We start from the raw sequence: 24,366 nt of genomic DNA, 5'->3' as shown, positions 1-24,366 counted from the left end.
TATCAGGATTCCTCGAAGCCATTAGTTGGCATCGATCACCGCATAGGCAGAGAGGACGCTGGCACCAAGGTGGTAGTAGGTATACACAAGGATCGCTACGCCAGTTTGGATCCTCAACACCCCGGCGTCTAGCCATTGACGAAAGCCGGTCGGATTTGTAATGAAGCAAGTGGGGAAGAGAGTACTGAATGTGACTGAGTTCTGAAAGATTGTGAGGGCTCACTCTCAACAAAAGCAAATGCCAAAGGCAATACCTGATTGTTCCCATCTACCCCTATTGCTGTTAGTATCTGGCCCCGATACTTTCCTGTCAAGAATGTCCCATCAATGCAGAGAACAGGACGACAGTTCACGAATGCCATCTTGCATGCATGTAGAGCTAAGAACGCCCTTTGCAGCACACTCTTGCCAGGATGTTCAATTGAGGGGAATTTCTTCACTTCGTAAGAGCTCCCAGGGTTTCTTTCCTCGATAACACCAAGCAGGCGTGGCAAATTATCATACGAGGCTTCGTAAGTTCCAAATCTCATCTCTATTATTTTCTGTTTGGCCCTCCAGGCCTTGGCATAGCTAATAGTATACTTGTATGTCTCTTCAATGTGTCGGATTATTGACCTTGGTTCATATGTGAGATTATCGATGACATGCGCATACATCTCAGATGCAACAAATGCACATGTAATGTTCATGTGGTATTTCTGAACACTAGGTAGAAAACATGTATGCTTGGTAACAACTGACACTGTCCAATAATCCTTCCATTTCCCCTTATACGCGTGCACTCTCCAGGGACAACCATCTTTTTCCTTAACACACCGAACTTCATATTGCGACCGGTTCGACTTGGCAACCCAAAACTCTCTATGAAGTGACACTGCAAAATGTTTTACCGCCTCCTTCATATCTTCTGCTCTACTATAAATCGCTCCCTGAATAACCTCATTTTCTTTGTACTCCCATCTCACACTATCCTCTTCAGAGACGATCAGCCTAGAAAAATCCTCACTAGCCCATTCTGCTGGATTAATATCCGTCTCATCATCTGACGAATCAACTTCCTCTACACGCTCGTTGTCAGAATCCTCCCTCTCCATTTCATCCACAATGGCACCGACAGTCTCCCCCTCGTCAGCCACTCCACCTGGTTGAATGCCCACTGGAGCTACTACGCCCCCGTCCTCTCGTGCGTTGACCTCCTCCACAGAAGTCTCGTTTACTTCAGCACTTGGTCCCTCGCCATCATCCATGTTCGTCTGCACACCTGGATCCTTCGGGTGAACAAACGGAACCAAAGCTAGAGGCCACCCGCGTTGCAATGCATTTTCCAAATACCATCTCCACACTCGAGAGTTTTGAACTGGCATTAGTTCCCAATAAAAACCCTCAGTTGCCCGACTTACTATAACATTGATTGTTATGTCACTTGTCTGTGGATCAACTCTCAAGCCCCTCATTAACCATCCTTTTATAGAAGGTACACTCCTCTCAGCCGGTCTCTCAATTCCCCTTTCTGATACAATAAAATCTGACAGATCTACCCCAGTTGGCCCGTAACGGACGTTTCCTGGTCCATGGTAAACTTGGAATATTTGTTTGTTCGACATATCTGTCAACGAAATAACTAGATCATATTACTCTTTCATGCAATAAACATCTACAACGTAATATCTTCTTGTGTAAGCCAATGCAACGGTAATGTATTAATTCCAAACTAGCAGATCTACGTAGTTACCGATATCTACAATACGCACTTCTAGATTAGTACAACTAAAACCCTAAAAATATAATGCATTTATTCAAACAAATTTTTAAAGAATACACACTATTTAACTCAATAGTCACATATAGGATCTATGAATATTACCTGAAATCGGCGTCTGAATCCGGCAGGGCTTCGCCCCTTCTTCTCTTCTCCTCCCCTCTCTTCTTTTTTTTTCACTGGAATTGAGGAGAGAAGAATGAGGGCTGGGGGCTGGGCAGCAGGCCTTTTATAGGCAGCGAGGCCTGCCGCCCGGCCAGAGGGCGGCAAGGGGCCGCCTGCAAAATAGCCGGCCCCGACTGGCTTTTTTGCATTCGGGCCCCTTGCCGCCCCACCAGAGGGCGGCAAGGGTTTTCCTGCAAAAAACCCTCCCTCCGTCACCGTCCGTTCCTCCCCCGTTTGCCACGTCAGCTTGCCGCCCCAGAGGTGGGCGGCAGGGGCTATTTCTGCAATTTTTTTGGTCGATAGATTATTTCTGTAAATATTTAAAAAAAAATCTAAATCCGAAAAAAATTCCTTCCAGAAGCAGAGGAACCCATTCCCCACACACACACACCTCGCCACCGGCAAGCCGCGCCTCCGCCTCTCGAGCCCTCTCCAATGGACGCGCCATGGTTCTACCTCAACGCCGACGTCCTCCGCCTCGTCCACAAGCGCCTCCCGTGCCTCGTCGACCGCCGCCGCATGGCCCGAGTCTGCCACAACTGGCGCGTCGCCGTCGCGCCGCAGCCGCAGCCGCCGCCGGGGACGAGGCCGCTCCCGTCGATACTCGTCCGGCGCGCATACAGGACGTCCTTCGCGTGCGCCCTAGCCGGCTGCGCCACCCACGGCTTCGGCCACCCGCTCCCGGCCGACGCACGCGCCGCGCGCTACTTCGGCGCCTACGACGGTGGCTGGGTCTTCGTCTGCTTCTACCGCACCCTGGACTATGCGCTCCTCAGCCTCCGCGGCGACGAGAAATTACCCCTCGCTGACGTCGAGACGCTCACGGACATGGTGGCCGCGACGCTCTCTTCGCCACCGGACGACGAACACTGCCTCGCTGCCGCCATCGGCCACAGCTGCGTGATGTACGATCCACGCGTTCATGTGTTCTGGCGCATGGAGCATCAAGTTGAGGAGAAGGCGACTGCTGTTGAGTCCGTCACCACGTCAGTTCTGGAGGATGTCATACACCACAAGAAAGCCTTCCATTTCCTCACGAAAGAAGAAAACCTCCATGTTTTTTCGGTACCGGGCTTCCACGAAGACGACGACGGCAATCTGGAGATACCGGCCAAGGAGGTTCGCCGCTTCTCGCGTGGTGGGCGAGATTACGGCGGAGGCTTCGCTGTTCGTTACCTGGTGGAGTCCGGCGAGAGTCTCCTCATGGTCGTCAGGCTCGTTCCTCATCCTCCCCTCTTTCCGCCGACGACATGGGCGTTCAAGGTGTTCGAGATGGTGGAGACGCCGCTGGGGACTCCCATCAACAACGACGAGGCACCATACGCTTGGAAGGAGCTGGAATCGCTGGGTGGGCGGATGCTGTTCGTCTCGCGAGGCTGCTCCAGATCGTACGATGCGAACAAGTATCCGGGCGATGAGTTCAAGGAGGGCGTCTACTTCCTGGATGACGGGAGACTCTACGATGAGGCGTCCCAATTCGTGAATCCCCTTCCCCAGTACCCCTGCAGCGACAACGGCAAGTGGCTGCCGCCGCCGCCGGCGGCGGCGGCGGAGGCGGTTACCGGCCGCGTGGACAAGCTCTTGCCGGAGCAAGGCCCGTCGTACTACACGTCGCCGGTTTGGATTCTGCCGTGAGACTGCCATGTTCTTAGTTAGATCGTCTGATGACTTGTTGTCGTGCTGATATGGTGGTTGTTGATTTGTCCAGTTAATCGATGATGTGTTCTCGAGATCCATGTGTACCTGCAATTGCTTGATCCATCATAACATCTCTTCAGTACTCTGCTATTTTCACCATGTTAGACTAATGCAGAAATTGTTGGTTCTCATGACTCAGATTGCATTAATTGCATCATTATATTGCAACGAACAATGATTCAGTCTGGGGGATTGCATCATTATCCTGTTCATGCTAATTTTTCAATTTTTCAGGCTAATCCTCCTCTTCCCTCTTCGAAAGTCGCTTAATCAGCATGGCATCTACCGTGACAGTTATGCTCAATCAGCTTGATTCATGTCGAATTTCCCATGGACCAATAACTTGAGACCCGTGTTATTTTAATTTTCCGGAGTCTGTGAGTTCTTATGACTTTTTGTTTATTGAGTTCCAGACTGAACAGTAAAGAATCTGCAAGTGATGCATCAAAGTCGTAGTGAACTGCCAAAATTTTCTCGTGGTTAATGCTGGTGATTAACCAACCAACCATCTAAATTGTACCAACAATTTCTTACCATCAATCACAAGATCCTGCATGCAAATTCAGAAAAATGAACGGGCAATGCAGAGATAATCATCCTCCTCTCCGCGTGTCAACTTTTTCTCTCATTTAATCCAGTCTTCTGTAGAGCAGGGAGGGCAGAAGAACATCATCATCTGATCAGTAGTTCAGTACTAGTGAACAGATTACCATGACGCCTAACATCAGGCTGTGTTACTGAAGTAATGCCTAAATGCTGATAACTTTGGATTAATAACCATCTGTTAACTGTTTAACCATTCTTCTGCTACTAAAACATACACAACGTTCTACCTTATGCACAGAATAAAGGAATACATTGTGGTGCAGTAAATAAATTCAGTAGAATCAATAGTACTCCACTAAGATTCAGACGATTATACAACAACAGAACCGAGCAACTAGTATCAAGAACAAACAGGTAAACTATCGGCATCTTTCACAGCTAGCTGAAACCGATGTGTATCAGTAATTTGGTAAACTTAACATGCTACATTATGAGTTAGGAAAATATGTAGCAGCCATCGAAAATTCTGCTAAAATCCACTGAAGAGTGGCACTACCTCAGCCCATCCTGGACTGTCAGCAAGCAACTGAAATTCAGCTAACTTATGAACAAGTGAATAGTTAATTCAGTTAGGAACATGTGTAGCAGCCATTGAAAATTCAGCCAAGTCCATCTTGCACTGTCAGCAAGCAACTGAAAGCAGGCTGCAGAAGCAAATTCAGCTTCACTGTAAAATACATTTGATGCAAAACATGCTTCTATCCTGAAAAATAAGCACTGAAAATTACACATTGCAATCTTACCGACTAATGAAATCCAAGCCAAGAATGGCAACCATTGTAATTCATGTAGAATTCATCAGATCACATATTCATGCTGAGTTGAATATACTGCATTCATTATTCATGTAATTCTGGCTTGCATACTCTTTCTGATAGAAGAGGAGAATTTACCAAGTACAATCTCCACTGCTCCAGCATTGTAGCAGCTGTACCAATCCACGATTATGACATCAAATCTGGACTGAAACTACACTAATCGATCGCAGCAAGAGGAGACGGGACAGAGTACAACGGCTGCAAGCTAAACCACATCTCGGGGGATCGAATCGACAGCAAGCAAAAACCTGTAGCTCGACGGCAATCTCAGGGGAGAAGCCACGCCGGCGGCGAGTAGCTCGACGGGGCTTGCTCCGGCAAGAACTCGACCACTCGGGGATTCGCCTCCGCCGCTGGCAACCACTTGCCGGTGTCTCTGCAGGGATACTCCCGGAAATCGGGCTCACCGAGCATCAACTCCTCGTCGTAGAGTCTCCCGTCATCCAGGAAGTAGACGCCCTCGCTGAACTCGGAGCCCGGATTGTTGTTCGCGTCGTACGATCTGGAGCAGCCTCGCGCGACGAACAGCATCCGCCCACCCAGCGATTCCAGCTCGTTCCAGGCGTATGGTGCCTCGTCGTTGTTGATGGGAGTCCCCAGCGGCGGCTCCACCATCTCGAACACCTTGAACGCCGACGTCCTCGGCGGCAATTGGGGAGGATGGGGAACGAGCCTGACGACCATGAGGAGATTCTCGCCGGACTCCACCAGGTAGCGAACAGCGTTGTTTTGGCCGTAATCTCGCCCGCCACGCGAGAAGCGATGAACCTCCACGGGCGGTATCTCCAGATTGCCCTCGTCGTCTTCGCGGAAGCCCGCTACCGGAAAAACATGGAGGTTTTCTTCTCTCGTGAGGAAATGGAAGGCGTCGTCGTGGTGTACGACATCCTCCAGAGCGTGGCCGCTGATGACCTTTGCAGGTTTCGCCGCCTTCTCCGGCGCAGCCGCAGATTGACGCCGCATGGGCCAGAACGCGTGAGTGCGTAGATCGTCAATCAGGAAGGAGAGGTTGATGGCGGCGGCGAGGCAGCGTTCGTCGTCCGGCGGTGAGGAGAGGGTGGCGGCCACCACGGCCATGCCGATGTCGGGGATGTGGAGCCGGTCGCCGTCGCGGAGGCTGAGGAGCGCGTAGCCCACGGTGTGGCCGAAGGCGACGAACGCCCAGCCGCCGTCGTAGGCGCCGAAGTAGCGCGCGGCGCGCGCGTCGTCCTTGAGCGGGTGGGCGAAGCCGTGGGTGGCGCAGCAGCCGGCGAGGGCGCACGCGAAGGACGGGCCGTCCGCGCGCGGCACGAGGATCGACGGGAGCTTGCTGCGCTGCCTCTCCGCGACGGCGAGGTGCCAACTGTGGCAGACCCGGCCCATGCGGCGGCGGTCGACGAGGCACGGCAGGCGGCTGTGGATGAGGCGGATCACGTCGTGGTGGAGCGACTCCATTGGAGAGGAAGCGAAGCGAGGTGAGGCGAGGCGATCGATTGCGACGATGTGGCTGCGTGGGATTGATTGCTCTGTTTCTCGAAGCGGGAGGTGGGAGATGGGTGGCTTTGGTTTGGAAGAGGCAGGGGGTTGGGCTGGGGAACGAAGCTATCAGACTGGGCATTATTTATTGGGCCAGTTTTCGTGGGCCCCACGGTTTTACTTTTTCACTGGGCCAATAGGGCCAGCCTGCTCGATATTTCAAAACCCATATTCCAATGTACTCGTATCATAATCTCTCAAATTCAACACGCATTTTTTCGGAGTAAAACGAAACAGAAATACTGAAATAGGGTGACCATTGCTATTCTGCATCAACCGGGTGAACACAAATTATTCAGAATCAAAATTTCAAAACTCAAGCAGGGAGATGGGTGTCAATGTGTCATTCTCGGCAAAAGCATTGCTTGGCGTTTTACCATATAGGTACTGAGAAAGGGGAAACAACCGTCTGAAGAACTTTTTTTTGGTGGTACCACTACCATCAGACTATGCTACAATTTCAGAATGACCAAATGAGCAACCAATTTTTCCTGTAGAGCAGATGACCAAATGAGCAGAACATCCTCTGTTCAGTAGCAGTGAACTGATTAATGAAACAGTTATCAACATACATGTATCTGTGTGGTACTATACTGATAGTACCACTGAATTTGTTTTTCCCGTGCCACGATCTATTCCTACAGAAGAACAAATAACACAAGGTAGATTATTTACTACCCCGATGCAACTGATCATAAAGCAACTAACTAGTCCTATGAAGAAAGCAAAGATAAACGATCTACTTCTTATACGGAAACTGAAAATCCGTTTGATCCGAAGCACTGCTGCAAATATGCAATCTAAGCCATTAACACCAACCATTTTCTGGACAGCAACTGAAATCATGAAGTGAAGTATTGAAGAGATGTTATGGCAGATCAAACAATTGCAAGTACACTGCACACATGGACGAAACATCACAGACTGAAGTAACCGGACAATCAACAACTGTCATATCTGAAGTTCAGAACTGGCTCAAAGAAAAAAGTTGCTATGAAACAACTAGTATGAAGAAAGAGAAGAGAAACAATCTGCATGTTTCCCAGCAGCAATTTGAGAAGCCCATTAAAAATTCAGCTAACTTATGGAAAAGTGAATAGATAATAAAGTTATGAAATGTGTGGGAGCCATTGAAAATTCAGCTAACTCCATCTTGGACTGCTAGCAAGCAACTGAAAGCAGGGTGCAGAAGCAAATTCAGCTTCACTGTAAAATCCATTTGATGCAAAACATGCTTCTATCAGGAAAAATAAGCACTGAAAATTACACATTCCATTACTATTGACTGCAATATCATTGCTGCATAGATGTAATTCATCAGACCACACTGCATTTCTGCTACAAAAGGAGAATTTACTAGGTAGCTCCAGCATAGTAGCAACTGTACCAACCGACAATTATCACACCAATCTTGACGGAAACATCAAACTGTTGACTGAAACTACACTATAGCACATTTCAGACAGGTGAAACTAACATGAGCACTCTCAGGGGAGAAGCCAAGCCAGCGGTGAGTAGTTCAACGGGCCTTGCTCCGGCAAGAACTTGTCCATGCTGCTACCCGCCGCCGCCGCCGTCCACTTGCCGTTGTCTCTGCAGGGGTATTCTGGGGAATCGGGAGCCAAGAACGATAACCCCTCACGGTAGAGTCTCCCATCATCCAAGAAGTAGACGCCCTCGTTGAACTCAGCGTCCGGGTAGTTGTTCTTGCTGTACGATCTGGAGCAGCCTCGCGCGACGAACAGCATCCGCCCACCCAGCGATTCCAGCTCCTTCCAAGCGAATGCGGGCTCCTTGTCGTGGATGGGAGTCCTCGTCGGTGGCTCCACCATCTCGAACACCTTGAACGCCGACGTCCTCGTCGGCAAGAGAAGAGGATCGGTGACGAGCCTGACGACCATGAGGAGATTCCCGCCGGACTCCACGAGGTAGCGAACAGCGACGGCTCCGCCGTAATCTCGCCCGCCACGCGAGAAGCGATGAACCTCCACGGGCGGTATCTCAAGATTGCCGTTGACGTCTTCGTGGAAGCCCGCTACAGGAAAAACATGGAGGTTTTCTTCTCTTGTGAGGAATTTGAAGGCTTTGTTGTGGTGTATGACATCCTCCAGAACTGACGTGGTGACGAACTCAGCAGGATCATGAGTCGCCTCCTCCGCAACTCGATGCCTCAGGATCCCGAATGCATGGATTCGTGGATTGTCCATCATGCAGGAATGGCTGATGGCGGCGGCGACGCAGCGTTCGTCGCCCGGAGGCGAAGAGAGGGTCGCGGCCACCATGCCCATGCTCATGTCGGGGACGTGGAATCGCGTGCCGTTGCGGAGGCTGAGTAGCGCGTACTCCAGAATTCGGCCGAAGGCGACGAAGACCCAGCCACCGTCGTAGGCGCCGAAGTAGCGCGCAGCGCGTGCTTCGGCCGGGAGCGGGTGGCCGAAGCCGTGGGTGGCGCAGCCGGCGAGGGCGCACGCGAAGGAAGGCCCGTCGGCGCGCGGGACGAGGATCGACGGGAGCGGCCTCGTCCCCGGCGGCGGCTGCGGCTGCGGCTGCGGCTTGACGGCGACGCGCCAGTTGTGGCAGACTCGGGCCATGCGGCGGCGGTCGACGAGGCACGGGAGGCGCTTGTGGACGAGGCGGAGGACGTCGGCGTTGAGGTTGAACCATGGCGCGTCCATTGGAGAGGGCGAGAGGCGGAGGCGCGGCTTGCCGGTGGCGAGGTGTGTGTGGGATTGATTCCTCTGCTTCTGGAAGCGGGTGGAGATGACGGCTTCGTTTGGAAGAAGAAGGTGGGTGGGCCAGCACGCGATCAGTTTGGACCTCTTTTATAGGGCTAGCTTTCTTGGGCCCCAAGTGTATCTCCCTCGTGAGGCAGATTAATGGGCTCAAATGTATAATGGGCCTCATTTATTCTCTATGGGCTTTTAGATGGCCTTTTATGTAGCCCACGAGGCCATGAACGCCCAATGCGAGAAGGATCAGACGATCAGTATCATGTCCTCCTAGTCTCCTACTGATGTGTGCAATTTTTCCTACTCTGAATCAGCCTCGTCTAAGATAATTTTTCTCGTCTAAGATAATTCCTAATCCTAATAAAAAATTTCAAAACTAAAACAGGGGAGTCGGTTGTGACGCCAACTCGTCATGCCTAGTGTTTTGAGGTCGGATGGGTGCCATGTCTAGTGTTTTGTGTAGCACTTTTTTAACGAACCGGCACTTTTGAGTAGCATTGAAAGGAAACATATTGAATGATGTTGAAATAAGAAACTATGCGAAGTAAAATATAGAAAAGACTCCTAACTAAATACAAAGTAATTATATTGAGAGGAGAAAGTAATTTTCTTTATTTGGAAGTAATCACTATAAATATTTTGTAAAGAGTAATTTAGCGTCATATAGAAAATAACTCTTTAGGTATTCAAAGTAATTACACACTTGGAAGAAAATAATCTTTTTATAAAAAGAATAGAAGTAACTTTTTATGGTGTTAGATGTAAGTACACTTCTAGAGGGAAGTAAAACTGATAAGATAGAAGTACTTTTTATGGGATTAGAAAAAACTTTGAAGAAATAGAAGTAGCTTTTAACATTACTAGAGTAACTATATTGCTAGAAAAAAAAGCAAGTCTGGAGAAATAGAAGTTACTCTTCACGGTATTAGAAGTAACTCAGTGCTAGAGGAAAGTAACTCTAAAAACAAAATAAAAGCAAATATTTACCCCACGTTACTAGAAATAACTATATTGCTGTAAGAAAGTAACTTTTCATGGTATCTAAAGTAACTACACTGCTATAAGAGCTAAGAACAAGAATACAATTTTAAAATAATTTAAATATATTAAATATTGGACTTGTTTTATCACATATTTTGAGCGGAGTACAATAGGTCAAACGGATGTTAAAAATAATATATCTCTATCTCTACTATTATAAAAATTGAAGATGTTTTTACCGGTATTTTGGTAAGTCATCCGTATTTGAATCGGTTATTAAGTTCGTTCTATTTTGGAAATACATATCCATGTTTGAGTCGGATTTTAAGTCTGTTTGCTTTAGAAAATACAAAAGAAGTCATATAAAAAATTTCTTTAAAAAAACTTGTATGGTCACTTGAGAGTAAAGTTGGACTCCTAATTATAACTCATGATTTTCTAAAAAAATATTCAAGCGAATTCACACAGTGAATTTCATCCCATGTAAATCGTATAACAATAATAGGATTAAAATAACATTCACCTGTTGCAATGTTGCAACGCACATGCATTTTTTCTAGTAATTTAAAAGATATAAGTGGAGAAGAACAGCAAATTAATAGTTATGAACTTAATATGTAGCATCCGCTTAAATGGATCCTGAGAATTGAAGCAACTGAAACCAATCTCAAGAAGCAATTCATCGATCTTCACTGCAAATCGGTTTTGATGCAATGCAATGCATTCTTTTAACAGAAAAAACGCTAAGTAATGTTGAGTAAACACATCGCAGAAAATGCATTACTAACTACAACACGACGATGATCCACTAAGCATGTGTTTGGTTTCGGGACTAGATGGGATGGGATGAAACCATTCATCCCTAATTTTGGGGTTGGGATGATTCCACTCACATGTTTGGTTTGTAGGATGGGACAATCCCAATTTTTTTGTTTGGTTGAAGGGATGAGGGAGAAATGGGATGGACGCTGTTTGCCATCACCGTCAACGACCGTTGACTGCGCCACCTGCATCCACGCGTGGAACAACCGGATCAAGCACAACGGCAGCAGCAAGACGGCCACCACCGCCGGAGCACCCAACCCGCTGGCCCACCGTCGTCACCGCGGCTGGATCGGGAGATCCCCTGCGCCAGATCCGCCGCCACCGCTCTCCCTACCTTCAAGTTTCGCCGCCGCCGAGTCCCCCTCCTCTGGATCTGCCGCCGCCGCCCTCCCTACCTCCAAGCTTCGCCGCCACTCGAGCCCGCCGCGTCGACATCACCGCAGCCGCTCTCGTCGAGCATCGCGATGAGTGGCGGGATGGTGCCGAGCATCTCGCTCGTGGCGGCGACCAGTGTTGAGGCAGGGGGTCGTGGAGGAGCGTCGGCGGTCGTGGAGGAGCGTCGGCGGTCGTGGAGGTGGTGGCAGGCGGTCGTGGCGGAGCGCCGGCGGTCGCCGAGGAGACACTGTGTGCTCCGTCCAAGTGGGACGAGCTCGTCCGGCCAATTTTGCCGGATGGGTTTGTCCCGGATCTGGGAGGAATATTCCTCTCTAGAGACCAACCCATTCCACTCGCCCCTCAACAAAACACCTCTAAAAGTAAGTTCGTCCCATCCCGTCCCATCCCATCCTATTCCACCAACCAAACATTACCTAATGCAATCGAACTATCGAAGACATGAACACCAACCACCATGAGGCTGGCCTTCTCTGACTCTGCCTCTTCTTCCAAACCAAGCCACTCTGTGTCTCTTCTCTTCCCCTGCTTCCACAAGCCAAGTTCAAACATGGCGCACACGATTCTGCACCATGTACATCCAAACTTTACGTTCTAAAAAAAAAGGGGAACATTTAGGCCCAAGAAGAAACGCTCAGCAAAGAGCAGCGATCCAAACTTCAGGCCCAAGAAAACCGGCACTATAAATTGGGCCCAACCACTTTCTCGGCTGGCAAAAGGCTTGGCCTTCTCTGCTTCTTCCAAACCTCCCATTCACTCTGTTCCCCTCTCTTCCCCTGCTTCCAGAAGCCAAGTTCAAACATGGCGCACAACGACGAAGCGTCCTCGTCGCGTTCCACCACCTCCTCCGCCGCCCAACCCTCGCCACCATCACGCCTCGCCCCCGCCTCCGCCTTCGCCTCTCCCATGGACGCGGCGGCGCCCGCGCGTGACTTCATGGCGGAAGCCCTCCGCCTCGTCCACAACCGCCTCACGTGCCTCGTCGACCGCCGCACCATGGCCCGCGTCTGCCACGACTGGCGCGTCGCCGTCAAGCCGCTGCAGCACGCGCCGCATCGCCGCCCGCTCCCGTGGATCCTCGTCCCGCGCGCCGACGGCCCTTCCTTCTCGTGCGCCCTCCGCGGCTGCGGCGGACACGGCCTCGGCGTCCCGCACGACGCCCGCGCCGCGCGCTGCTTCGGCGCCTACGACGGTGGCTGGCTCTTCCTCGCCTTCCGCGAGACCTTCCGCCACAAGCTCCTCAGCCTCCGCGACGTTCAGCTGCGCCTCCGCCTCCCCTTCTTTGTCCGCCCGGACATGACGGCTGCTGAATTGGGGCGGCCTGTCCCTTACATTGGTATGGTCATGCTCGCCGCGACCCTCTCTTCGCCACCGGAGGACGAGGATTGCGTCGGCGCCGCCATCATCACCTACGGGCCCTACGAGGCTGGTCGACGCACTCACGCATTCTGGCGCGTGCAGTCAGCGAAGGCTTTCCCGGATCAGGCTGCGGCGATGGGTCATGGCTCCGATGCCATCGACGAGCCAGCTCTGGAGGATGTCATACACCACAAGGGGGCCTTCCTTTTCCTCATCACAGAAGAAGACCTCCATGTTTTCGCAGTACGGGATTTCCATGAAGACGGCAAAGGCAACATGAAGATGGCGCCCAGGGCGATTCGTCGCTTCTCGCGAGGTGGGCGCGATTATGGCGGAGACATCGTTGTCCGCTACCTGGTGGAGTCCCGCGGCAATCTCCTCATGGTGGTCAGGCGCGTTCCTGATCGTCTACACGCGCCGCCGAGGACGTCCGCGTTCAAGGTGTTCGAGATGGTGGAGCCGCCGTCGGGGACGCGCATCGAGGCCCTGTACGCGTGGAACGAGCTGGAATCGCTGGGTGGGCGGATGCTGTTCGTCGCGCGAGGCTGCTCCAGATCGTACGACGCGGGCGACTATCCGGGCGATGAGTTCGGCGAGGGCGTCTACTTCCTGGATGACGGGAGGCTCTACCGCGAGTCGGCAGTGTTCACGGCTCGGCGGCGGCGACGGCGATATCCCTGCAGAGACACCGGCAAGTGGCTACCGGCGGCGGATGCGGCGGGGGTTCCTCGTGTGGACAAGTTCTTGCCGGAGCAAGGCCCGTCGGACTACTCACCGCCGGGGTGGCTTCTCCCCTGAGATTGCTCATGTTACTTTTGATCGTCCTGGTACAGGTATGATTCGCTGTTGATTTGATCCTCCGAGATGTGGTTTAGTTTGCAGCCGTTGTACTTTGTCCCGTCCCGTCTCCTCTTGCTGCGATGGATTAGTGTAGTTTCAGTCAACAGTTGCAGTTTCAGTCTAGATTTGATGTCATAATCATGGATTGGTAGTTGCTATGATGCTGGAGAAATTCTCCTTTTGTAGCAGAAAATGTTTTCAAGTCAGAACTACATGAATCGTGAACGCAGTATGAAACTATGAATTTGTGTGATCTGATGCTGCAGTGAATCAAGAACGCAATATGCTTCCAATGGTTGCCGTTCGTCATGACTTGGATTGCATTAGTACATCGTTATGCTGCAGTCAATAACAATGCAATGTGTCACTTGCAGTGGCTAGTTTTCCTGATAGAAGTATGTTTTGCATCAAACGGTTTTGCAGTGAATCTGAATTGCTTCTGCGTCCTGTTTTGAGTTTCTTGCTGACAGTCCAAGATGAACTGAGGTAGGCTAGTGCCACTCTTCAGAGGATCGAGAAATGCCCAGGGGTCTTCCGGCTAGCTCCACAAGGTGGTGGGCTAGACGACCTGGATTCAAAGCCTCACCCCTCCTAATTATTTGATATTAGGTCCTTCCCTAATATTCTAGTTTTTTTTTTCTCTTCAGAGGATCTGTTCCTATGTTATGTGCATAATGTAAAATGTGGAGTATATTTCTTCAGTCAAGAGGTATTTCTTCAGATCCTAAGTTATCAGCATTTCTTCAGTAACACAGATGATAGGCAGCGTGTTAATATGATCACTAGTACTGATCAGATGATGTTATACTATCAGCATTTCTTCGGTAACACAGCCTGATGGCTGATGGTAGGTTGGTAGGCATCATATCTGTTAATCTGTACGGGTAGTTTTACCATCATATCTGTGTTACTAAAGATGATGATCACATTGGACCAATAAATCTCTCCTTTTCTTTTTCCTCTCTTTTTTATTTTTGGCCGGGAGGACCAATAACCATCTGTCCAACTCTACATGCTCCCATGTGTCCATATGAATCAACCTAGTGAATCCGCATGCTTGAATATGAATGCATTTTCCTCAAAATCACGGCTTGGCGTTCCCAGTAAGTAATTAAGCAATGAACTGGTTTTAACTGCACCATTGGACAGGATGCCACAAAGTTGAGAAAAGTAAACAATGAATGCAGAATTTCTGAATTTCTGATTAGATCCTCAGAAGAGATTTGAAGCAAACCGAAAGCAAGCTGCACTGCTGCAGAAGCAGTTTCGTCTTCCCTGCAATCTGAGTCATGAACACCAACAATTTCTGCATTAGTCTAACATGGTGAAAAATAGCAGAGAGTACTGAAGAGATGTTATTATGGATCAAGCAATTGCAAGCACACATGGATCTCGAGAACGCATCATCAACTGCCCTAACTGGGCAAATCAACAACCACCATATCAAATCAAGACGCGAAGGAAGGGCCGTCGGCGCGCGGGACGAGGATCGATGGGAGCGGCCTCGTCTCCGGCAGCGGCTGCTGCGGCGCGACGGCGAGGCGCCAGTTGTGGCAGACTCGTGCCATGCGGCTGCGGTCGACGAGGCGGAGGACGTCGGCGTCGAGGTCGCGCCATGGCGCGTCGTCCATTGGAGAGGCGGAGGCGCGGCTTGCCGGTGGCAAGGCGAGGAGGCGATGCGCTATTCCGCTGTGTGCGCGCCCTCGCCGGGATTGGTTCCTCTGCTTCTCGGCACAGGAGGACATGGAAGAAGTGGGTGGGCTACCGTGCGATCCGACTGGGCTTCATTTAAAAGGTCCACTCTCTCGGGCCCCAAGAGTACTCCGTAGCTTCCTCGTGTGGCAGATAAATGGGCTAAAATGTATGAAGGCTTTACTTTTTTTTAATCACTAGAAAAAGGAATAAGTTCACTCTGGTCCCTCTATTTGTCAACCAGTCCGATTTTCGTCCCTTGACCGCAAAACCAGATACGACCCGTCCCCCAACTTACGGGGCAAACGAGATCTCTTGACAGTTTTGATAGCGGTTTTGGCTGACATAGCGTCTACGTGGCTAATTTGACTCGGTCTTCATCTGACGTGGCGGCAATTCAATCCGAAAAAATAATAAAACCGTGGGACTCACGTAAAACAATAAAAAAATGGTGGGACCCACGTGGGCTCCACATGTCCCTCATCTTCTTCCTCCTCCCTCTCCCTCTCCCCTCTCTCTAACTCTCTCTCCTCCTCTCTCCAGCCTCCAGGCGCCACGGCCCACGGGGTCACGGGGAGGTCCGGCGGTGGCGGCCGGCGACGCGACAGCCGGCGTCGCCGGCGAGCTCCACCTCTCGGCGCAGCCGTGCAGCCGTTCCCGGCGCCTCCTCGGATGCCGCGCGCGTTTCTGACCCCGCCGCGGCGGACGCGGAGCAGGAACCTTCTTGGCGGTCAGGATGCCGGACCTGGTCACGAACTCGACCATGGCGGCGTGCTGCTGCTTCGCTAGGACGGTGGTGAAGAGGAAGTGGGCGGATGCCAGCGTCGCGTGGCCGCAGAGATCCACCTGAAGACGACGACGCGTGCGGATGAACACACAGAACACGAGTAACAGGAAACCTAGGGTTGGGGGAAGGGGAGGCAACCTCGGCGGCGGGGGTGAACCAGCGGAGGCGTCCGGTTCCTACTTCCTACTAGCAGTCTCTGATCTGCTTGACGATCTGTTTCGCAGGCGTGATTTCTGTTCCTGGATCTCTCTCTGATGAATGGATTGTTTTGCGCAGATCCTGACACTGTGGTACAGGGCTCCCGAGGTTCTTCTTGGCGCAACACACTACTCCACTCCGGTTGACATCTGGTCTGTGGGCTGCATTTTTTGGTATGGTGAACTGATATTTTAGCCACTGTAAATTATTATTTCTTCAGGATTCATGCCTTGACAGTGTTGATATATCTTGTGCATTTCAGCTGAGTTGGTCACTACTCAACCTCTTTTCGCTGGAGATTCCGAGGTTCAGCAGCTTCTGCACATTTTCAAGTACTGTGCCTGTTTCCTCATCAATTGTTCTTTGTGTTCGCTGGCAAACTTAAGGGGCATAATCGTGTATTCATGGTGGTGATTTATCTTGATTGTTTGGTTCCAGGTTGCTGGGCACCCCAAATGAGCAAGTTTGGCCAGGAGTGAGCAAGCTACCGAACTGGCACGAGTACCCCCAGTGGAATCCCTCGAAAGTGTCTGATCTTGTCCATGGTCTCGATGCTGATGCTGTACTCAACGACGTGAACAAGGAGCTCTACTGAACGTCTGCACGGCTGCGCCGAGAGGTGGAGCTCGCCGCCGGCGGCGGCTGTCGCGTCGCCGGCCGCCACCGCCGGACCTCCCCTGACCCCGTGGGCCGTGGTGCTTGGAGGCTGGAGAGAGGAGGGGAGAGAGTTGGAGAGAGGGGAGAGGGAAAGGTAGGAGGAAGATGAGGGGGTGAGTATGACATGTGGGGCCTACGTGGGTCCCACTATTTTTTATTGTTTTATGTGTGAAAATGACATGTGGGTCCCACAGCTTTATTATTTTTCCAGATCAAATTGTCACGTAAGCGCCACGTTAGATGAAGACCGAGTCAAATTAGCCACGTAGGCGTCACGTCAGCCAAAACCGTTGAGGGACCTCGTTTGCCTGGTTTTCATAAGTTGGGGGACGGGTCGTACCTGGTTTTGCGGTCAAGGGACGAAAATCGGACTGAACAACGAATAGAGGGACCCAAAGTGAACTTATTCCCTAGAAAAATGTCTGTGCGCTGCAACGGGTGAAATCTATTTTAATCTTATATATTTGGTTTAGTTAAAATGAAATTTAACGTGGGAGTTCGCTTGGATATATATATTTTTAGAAAATCATGAGATGTACTTGGGAGTCCGATCGTCCCAAGTTAGCATGCGAGTTTTTTTAAACATATTTCTTATATGATTCCTTATATATTACCAAAAGTGAACGATCTTAAAACCGACTCAAATATATGGATATGTCTACGCCGCCGATGCGAGCGTAGACGACCCTGGCGCCGCCCCGGACCGCGTCGGCGATGCCTCCCAGGGCTGACGACGGCACGTGCCCTCGTAGGGTGCCGATCTCGTCCACGAAAGGGACCCAGAAGAAGTTGTTAGGAACTCCCAACGATTATCTCTCAGGAACTGGAATTAATCACGAATTGCGCATATAAGATTTCTCAACCCCGAAGGATCGAGCCGCCGCCGCCTACGCCACCGCGCATATTCCAGTTCTTAGCCCCCTTCTACTTGTTCTTCGTTGATGTTTATATTACATAGCTTCGGCTGATCTCTCTCTCAGACAGCTCATGCTAGCTGGTTGTTTACTGGACCCATTGGTCCCCCTTGTAGCGTGGATTGGGCCTCCTTGCTCTTGGCCCAAGCTGGACTGGTACTTGCTTCTTCTTAGTCTTGAAGTCTGGTTTTCCTCCTTGCTCCTGGGCATCAGCTTCCTTGTCGTCAGGCTCCAGCACCTCTTCCTCCTCTGCTCCTCCTTGTATCATCTCTTCTGTATCTTCTCTTGCTCTTGGTGGAGATGGAGGCCTGACAGAAGTGCTCGCAATTCTCCGCAGATAGCTTCGGAACATACATCTTCACGGAGGAGGACGACGAGGTCAATTCAACACACAGAACTAACAAGCAATGGTTGCAAGCATTTCGATGCGAGTTGGTGTGTGCGCATACCTGCAAACCGTCGCCGTCGTCGCCGCCGCCGCCGCCATCTCCACCGGCATAGGCAGCCAGAGGGGCTACCTCAAGTAGCACCAGCTGTCCCCGGATGCGCGCCACCACGCGACCTCCGCCGAGGCCATCGACGACGTCGGCGTACACGACCCTGGCGCCGTCGCGGACCGCCTCAGCGATGCCGCGAACGTCCGGTAAACGCAGGTCTCCGCGGTGGACTCCCTTCGCGTCGACCAAAGGCAGCCAGAAATAGAGGTCGCTGTTGCAGTTGTTGCCGTGGAGAATTGGGACGGGGACGCCGGTGCGGCGCCGGCGGGGCGGAGTCTGGGGCGGAGGTGGAGGCTCATGGAGAAGAGGAGCGCCTCCCAGCTCGTCCTCCATGTCTTCGAGAGGAGGCCCGAGGTGGACGATGTCCTCCGCGCGCGCGCGCGCGGCGGCAAAGCAGCTCGACGAAGAAGAGAGAGGCGTTACGGCTTGGGTGGGCCCACCGAATCGGCCTTTCCTGCTTCCAGAAGCTTCGAGAGCCAAGTGCGCTCTGCTCGCTGTGCTTGATCATGGCGGTCTCCATCCTCTGCATCAGCTGTCGATTTGATGCCGTTGTACTCTGTCCCGTCTCCTCTTGCTGCGATGGATTAGTGCAGTTTCAGTTTCAGTCCAGATTTGATGTCATAATCATGGATTGGTAGTTGCTATAATGCTGGAGAATTTCTCCTTTTATAGCAGAAAATGTTTTCAAGTCAGAACTACGTGAATCATGAACGCAGTATGAAACTATGAATTTGTGTGATCTGATGCTGCAGTGAATCAAGAACGCAATATGCTTCAAATGGTTGCCGTTCATCACGACTTGGATTGCATTAATATATGCTATGCCGCAATAAAAAAACAATTCAATGTTTAACTAACTTGCAGTGGTTAGTTTTCCTGATAGAAGTATGTTTTGCATCAAACGGTTTTACAGTGAATCTGAATTGCTTCTGCGTCCTGTTTTGAGTTCCTCGCTGACAGTCCAACATGAACTGGGGTAGGATGGTGCCACTCTTTAGAGGATCTTAGCTGAATTTTCAATCTCTGCTATATATTTTCCTTGATTCATTTATAATCTTCTTCCATTGTTCATAATATAGCATGCCAAGCTTCTGACATTACTTGTACACACCGGTTTCAGACTTTTAGCTAGCTGTGAAAGATGCAGATCGTTTACTTTTTGTTTCCTGTTGTTGTACGATCATCTGGATTTTATTTGATCTTCTTAGGGACTACTTGTTTCCGCTACAGAATTTTTTTTTTGTGCCAGGATGGCACGATTTGTTCCTAGATTATGTGCATAATGTAAAATGTTGAGTATATTTCTCTTGTCAAGAGGTATTCCTTCAGATCCCAAGTTATCAGCATTTCTTCAGTAACACAGATGATAGGCATCGTGTTAATCTGATCACTAGTACTGATCAGATGATGTTCTGCTATCAGCATTTCTTCAGTAACACAGCCTGATGGCTGATGGTAGATTGGTAGTAGGTCTGTACACTAATACTGATCAGATGATTTTCTGCTAAATGCTCTACTTAAGTGTAGAAATGAGAGGATAAGTTGGGACACGGAGAGGTGGATGTTTATCTCCGCATTGCCCATTTATTTTTCTGAATTTGCAGCATCTGATGATGACTGATGGTTGGATACTCGTTACTAGTATTAACTTGATTAAAATTGGGAAGTTAGGTAATAACTTGTTTAATTACTGTTCAGGCCGTAACTCGATAAACAAAAGTGATGAACTGATAAGCACTCGCATCAGAGACTCCAGGGTAAGTTCTTAACCGAAAGGAAATTCCACGTGAATGAAGCTATTATTTGAGAATATGCATAAGGTTTGCATATCTTTGTATGAGGACTTTATACATCAGCTATAAGCAGAAAAGGAGAGAAAATGTTGTGACTAGAAGGATCCTGCTACTCCACTCCAGGACCTCAACTTGCAAAAATTAGTCATGACTCAGCGGTTTTCTGTCGTTTGACGTCGTTTAGACATCCTCCTGTCGAAACCACTCGAACAATTGGTGCAAGCACGCTCTAGGATAGAGTTGGGCTTTGTGTTGATTGTAATGGCATTTTTTTGGGCGTTCTCGTCTGTGTTCCTTTGTTGGCCTAGCGGCGGTCGGTCACACTTAGCGGCGGCCGGTCCGGTGCTAGCCTTCTCCCGAACCTGTGTTTTGGCGCTGTCGGTGTGTGGGTGGTGGTATTTTTTTTCCTTTTTTCTGGTTACGACCTTTTAGGGTTGTAATCTTGTAGTTTTTTTCTACTCTATCAAATGAACTTCGCACTGTCTTACGTGAGTCGTTCAAAAAAATTAGTCATGACTAAATTAATAGTTATGAAACTAATTTGTGTCATCTACTGAGGATTCTGATTGGATCCCGAGAAGAGAAGCAACTGAAACCAGTCTCAAGAAGCAATTAATGCAATCCAAGTCATGAACACCAGCCATTATGTAATCCAAGTACACACATCACACATGGATCTCAGATGAAACATTCCTGTGTGGATAACATTCACTCTTCACGCGACGCTCAAGGGAGAGAACTTGTGGCCCAAGCCAATTGGCCCAATATAAGGCCTAGTCTCATCGCTTGGTGGCCCACGCCTCCCACCTCTACTTCTTCCAAACCAAAATTCTCTCCTTCCGCTTCTAGAAGTAAGCAGAGGAATCAATCCCCACACACACAGCGCGCCTCTGCCTCCTCGCCGCCGGCCAGCCGCGCCACCGCCTCTCGCCACCGGCCTCTCCAATGGACGCGCGATGGTGCGACCTCAACGCCGACGTCCTCCGCCTCGTCCACAAGCGCCTCCCGTGCCTCGTCGACCGGCGCAACATGCGCCGAGCCTGCAAGTCCTGGCGCGCGGCCGTCGCGGCGCCGGCGCCGCCGCAGCAGCGCCCGCTCCCGTGGATCCTCGTGCCGAGCTCCGGCGGCCCTACCTTCTCGTGCGCCGTCGGCGGCTGCCGCAGACACGACTTCGGCGTCCCGGACTACGCGCGCGAAGCACGCTACTTCGGCACGTACAGCGGCGGCTGGCTCTTCCTCGACTTCGGCAACACCCGCGGCCACGGCCGGCACGGCCTCCTCAACCTCCGCACCAAGTACTGCATCAGCATCCCCGGAATCGTCTGCCTCGACCTGAATCCTAGCATCATCAGGGACATGGTCATGATAGCCGCGACCCTCTCCTCGCCGCCGGAAGACGAGCACTGCATCGGCGCCGCCATCAGCTCGTACTGGCCCGGGATGAATGGTGCACGCATGCACGCGTTCTGGTACATGCGGCGTCAGGTCGCGGTGATGCCGACTGCTAGCGAGGGCGTCTTCGGACCATTTCTGGAGGATGTCATACACCACAAGGAAGCCTTCTATTTCCTCACCGCGCAAGAGCGCCTCCATGCTTTCGCGGTACCGGAGTTCCGAGTAGGCCGCCGCGGCTATCTGGATATACCACCCAGGAAGATTCCCAGCTTCCCGCATGATGGGCGTGATTACGACGGACGCGACGTTGCTCGCTACCTGGTGGAGTCCCGCGAGAATCTCCTGATGGTGGTCAGGTTCGTCTCTGATCCTCCCCAAATGCCACCGAGGACGTCGGCGTTCAAGGTGTTCGAGATGGTGGAGCTGGCCATCAACAACGGCGAGGCCCAGTACGCGTGGAACGAGCTGCAATCGCTGGGTGGGAGGATGCTGTTCGTCGCGCGAGGCTGCTCAAAATCATACAATGTGGCCGATTACCCGGGGTTGGGTTCAGCGCCGGCGTCTACTTCCTGGACGACGACAGAATCTACGACGAGTTCACGGTCCTCCTCGATGGCACCGGACGGCGCTACCCCTGCAGAGACAGCGGCAAGTGGCTGCTGGGGGCGGCGGAGGCGGACAACTTCTTGCCGGAGCAAGCCCCGTCGAGCTACTCACCGCCGGCTTGGCTTCTCCCCTGAGAGCGTGCTCATGTTAGTTTGATCGTCGTGGCACAGGTAATGTTTGCTGCCGATCTTGTTGAGATCTGCTTAGCTTAGAGCGAGTTTTAACAGTTGCTATTTTCATTAGTGAGCTGATTTGGCGGCTGTTGATTTGTGCAGTAACTACAATCTATGATGTTTCATTCGATTTCGAGCCTTCGAGGCCCATGCGTTCTTGCAATTGCTCGGTCATGTTTTCTGTACCTTCTGCTAATTTTCAGAATTGCATTAGTGCATCATTGTATTACAGTCGATTCTGCAGTGTGAGAATGCGTTTAGTTAACACCAGCACTTGGCTTTTTCCTAATCTAAGCATGCTTTGGATCAACTGAATTTCAACGAAGATGAATTGCATTTGCATTGTTAATCCTTACAACGGGTGCTACAAATTTCATACTATGCAGTCATTTTCACCTGTTCATAATTTCCAACAGGTTCTGAATTTACTGATAATTAACAATGAGATGACATATACAAGGAGTATTAATATTGTTCTTAAGGCTTGCTATTACAGGTATGCTTGCTGTTGTACTCTATAGTCCGTAGCAGAAAACGCTTCCAAATCAGATTTACATGAATGCAATTTGATATCTGATCTGATGAATTTTTTTTTAGATAATGGGTTAAAAACCCGGCCTCTACATCCAACGGGATGTACACAGCCAACCAAGTTCAGACATAAGCATTGAAGCTCCACCCATTACATGGGTAACAAAAACAAAATAACTTGGACCACAAAAAGAGTCAAGAACAACCAACAAAACAGTAAAACCACCATCCAGGCACACCACATCAAACAGACACGAAGTGCCAACCTAATCTTGAATTCTCCTTCTGAAGTTCCAGCCATAGTTGGAGTAGAACTCTAAAACTCTCATCTCTAACATTTTGCAGTATTCTTTCACCAAAGTGCCATCCTCTTCCTTAAGCAACAAGGATCAAAGTCTTGCCCAATATGTCCCCCTGAAAATCACCTGCAAAAAGGAGTAAGCATTTGATCCATTAAAGACCACATCATTTCTACTCAACCACACCGCCCAGCACAACGCCGCTATGCCTACAAAAACTCGATATTTTAGCCTAGGATTAACACCATTTAGCCAACTACCAAGAAGATGAGACATATTGAGCAGTGGACGAATGCCAAAGGTAAAATGCACCGCACTCCAAATATATCTTATCATAGGACAATCAAAAAACAGGTGTTGTATCTGATGAATTACATGAAGTCATAAATTTGCTGTTCATGACATGAATTGCATTAGCGCATCATTGTATTGCCGTCAGTTATAATGCAATGTGAAAATGTGGTCAATTAGCAGTGCTTAATTTTCCACATAGAAGCATGTTTTGCATGAAATATATTTGCATTGAAGGTGAATTATTGATTGTGCTTCTACAGCCTGCTTTCAGTCTCTTGTTAACTGTCCAAGATGGGACTCTGTTTTGAGGGACATGGATTGTATATATTTCATAACTCAACTGCTAGTCTTCTTCATTTGTTCATAATTGCCATGCCAAGCTTCTCAGAATATTCGTACTGAGATATTTTCAGCATCGGTTTCAGCTGGCTGTGCAAGATGCAGATCATTTATCTTTGCTTTCTTGCTACTAGCTGTGCCACTCTTCCTGTGTTATCTGCTCTTGCGATGGCACTACTATTGATGTTACTGAATCTATTTTTCTGTGACACAATTTGTTCATAGATTATGTGTGTGATGTAGAATATTGAGTATATTGTAGCAGCAGAGGAACTGGTTAAGATAGTTATTGATCTAAAGTGATCGAATTTTTTTCAGTAACGCACTGGTATTGGTATGAGAATGATCTGCTCTCTTGTCGACAGGAGAGATAAAATGAGAGTAAATATTGATCCACGGGAGAGTTGTTTAAATCTGCATTTCTCATTCATTTTCTGAACTTGCAGTTGCCGGATCTGTCTAATGAACGATTTTTTTTTTATTTTAGCGGGGAGGTACGAATT

The 24,366-nt window shown here is 50.0% G+C and overlaps 5 protein-coding genes and 1 long non-coding RNA gene across 7 annotated transcripts; 4 read left to right on the top strand and 2 right to left on the bottom strand.

The window, feature by feature from the left end:
* The first annotated feature begins 2,359 nt into the window (after positions 1-2,359).
* Positions 2,360-3,730, top strand: LOC107280986 (uncharacterized). The gene is made up of 2 exons (XM_066310336.1): positions 2,360-2,785; positions 2,867-3,730. Exons 1-2 carry the CDS (start codon positions 2,360-2,362, stop codon positions 3,557-3,559), a joined length of 1,119 nt encoding a protein of 372 aa, XP_066166433.1. The 3' UTR covers positions 3,560-3,730.
* Positions 3,731-5,272: 1,542 nt separating this feature from the next.
* Positions 5,273-6,480, bottom strand: LOC107280985 (uncharacterized). The gene has a single exon (XM_015783163.3). It carries the CDS (start codon positions 6,478-6,480, stop codon positions 5,314-5,316), a length of 1,167 nt encoding a protein of 388 aa, XP_015638649.1. The 3' UTR covers positions 5,273-5,313.
* A 1,568-nt stretch (positions 6,481-8,048) lies between these two features.
* LOC107280984 (uncharacterized) lies at positions 8,049-9,236 on the bottom strand. Its single transcript, XM_066310966.1, has 2 exons — positions 8,804-9,236; positions 8,049-8,722 (listed from the first exon to the last, which is right to left on the bottom strand). The coding sequence occupies exons 1-2, from the start codon at positions 9,234-9,236 to the stop codon at positions 8,049-8,051; spliced, it is 1,107 nt and encodes a 368-aa protein (XP_066167063.1).
* Positions 9,237-12,218: 2,982 nt separating this feature from the next.
* On the top strand, positions 12,219-13,957 carry LOC4339134 (uncharacterized). Its single transcript, XM_015783638.2, has one exon. The coding sequence runs from the start codon at positions 12,291-12,293 to the stop codon at positions 13,644-13,646; it is 1,356 nt and encodes a 451-aa protein (XP_015639124.1). The 5' UTR covers positions 12,219-12,290; the 3' UTR covers positions 13,647-13,957.
* A 1,920-nt stretch (positions 13,958-15,877) lies between these two features.
* LOC107276934 (uncharacterized) lies at positions 15,878-17,261 on the top strand. Of its 2 annotated transcripts, XR_001545863.3 has the most exons (4): positions 15,896-16,359; positions 16,444-16,538; positions 16,628-16,697; positions 16,804-17,261. It is a non-coding gene; the product is annotated as an uncharacterized lncRNA (long non-coding RNA). The 2 variants fall into 2 exon arrangements; XR_001545862.3 differs by having other exon boundaries at positions 15,878-16,538.
* A 3,771-nt stretch (positions 17,262-21,032) lies between these two features.
* Positions 21,033-22,501, top strand: LOC107280983 (uncharacterized). Its single transcript, XM_066310964.1, has one exon. The coding sequence runs from the start codon at positions 21,172-21,174 to the stop codon at positions 22,381-22,383; it is 1,212 nt and encodes a 403-aa protein (XP_066167061.1). The 5' UTR covers positions 21,033-21,171; the 3' UTR covers positions 22,384-22,501.
* The last annotated feature ends 1,865 nt before the right edge of the window (positions 22,502-24,366 follow it).

Source organism: Oryza sativa, chromosome 5, assembly GCF_034140825.1.
Source record: "Oryza sativa Japonica Group chromosome 5, ASM3414082v1".
NCBI classification, from domain to species: Eukaryota; Viridiplantae; Streptophyta; class Magnoliopsida; order Poales; family Poaceae; genus Oryza; species Oryza sativa.
Note: the sequence above shows the minus strand (reverse complement) of the source record. Positions and strands in the feature narration are given on the sequence as shown.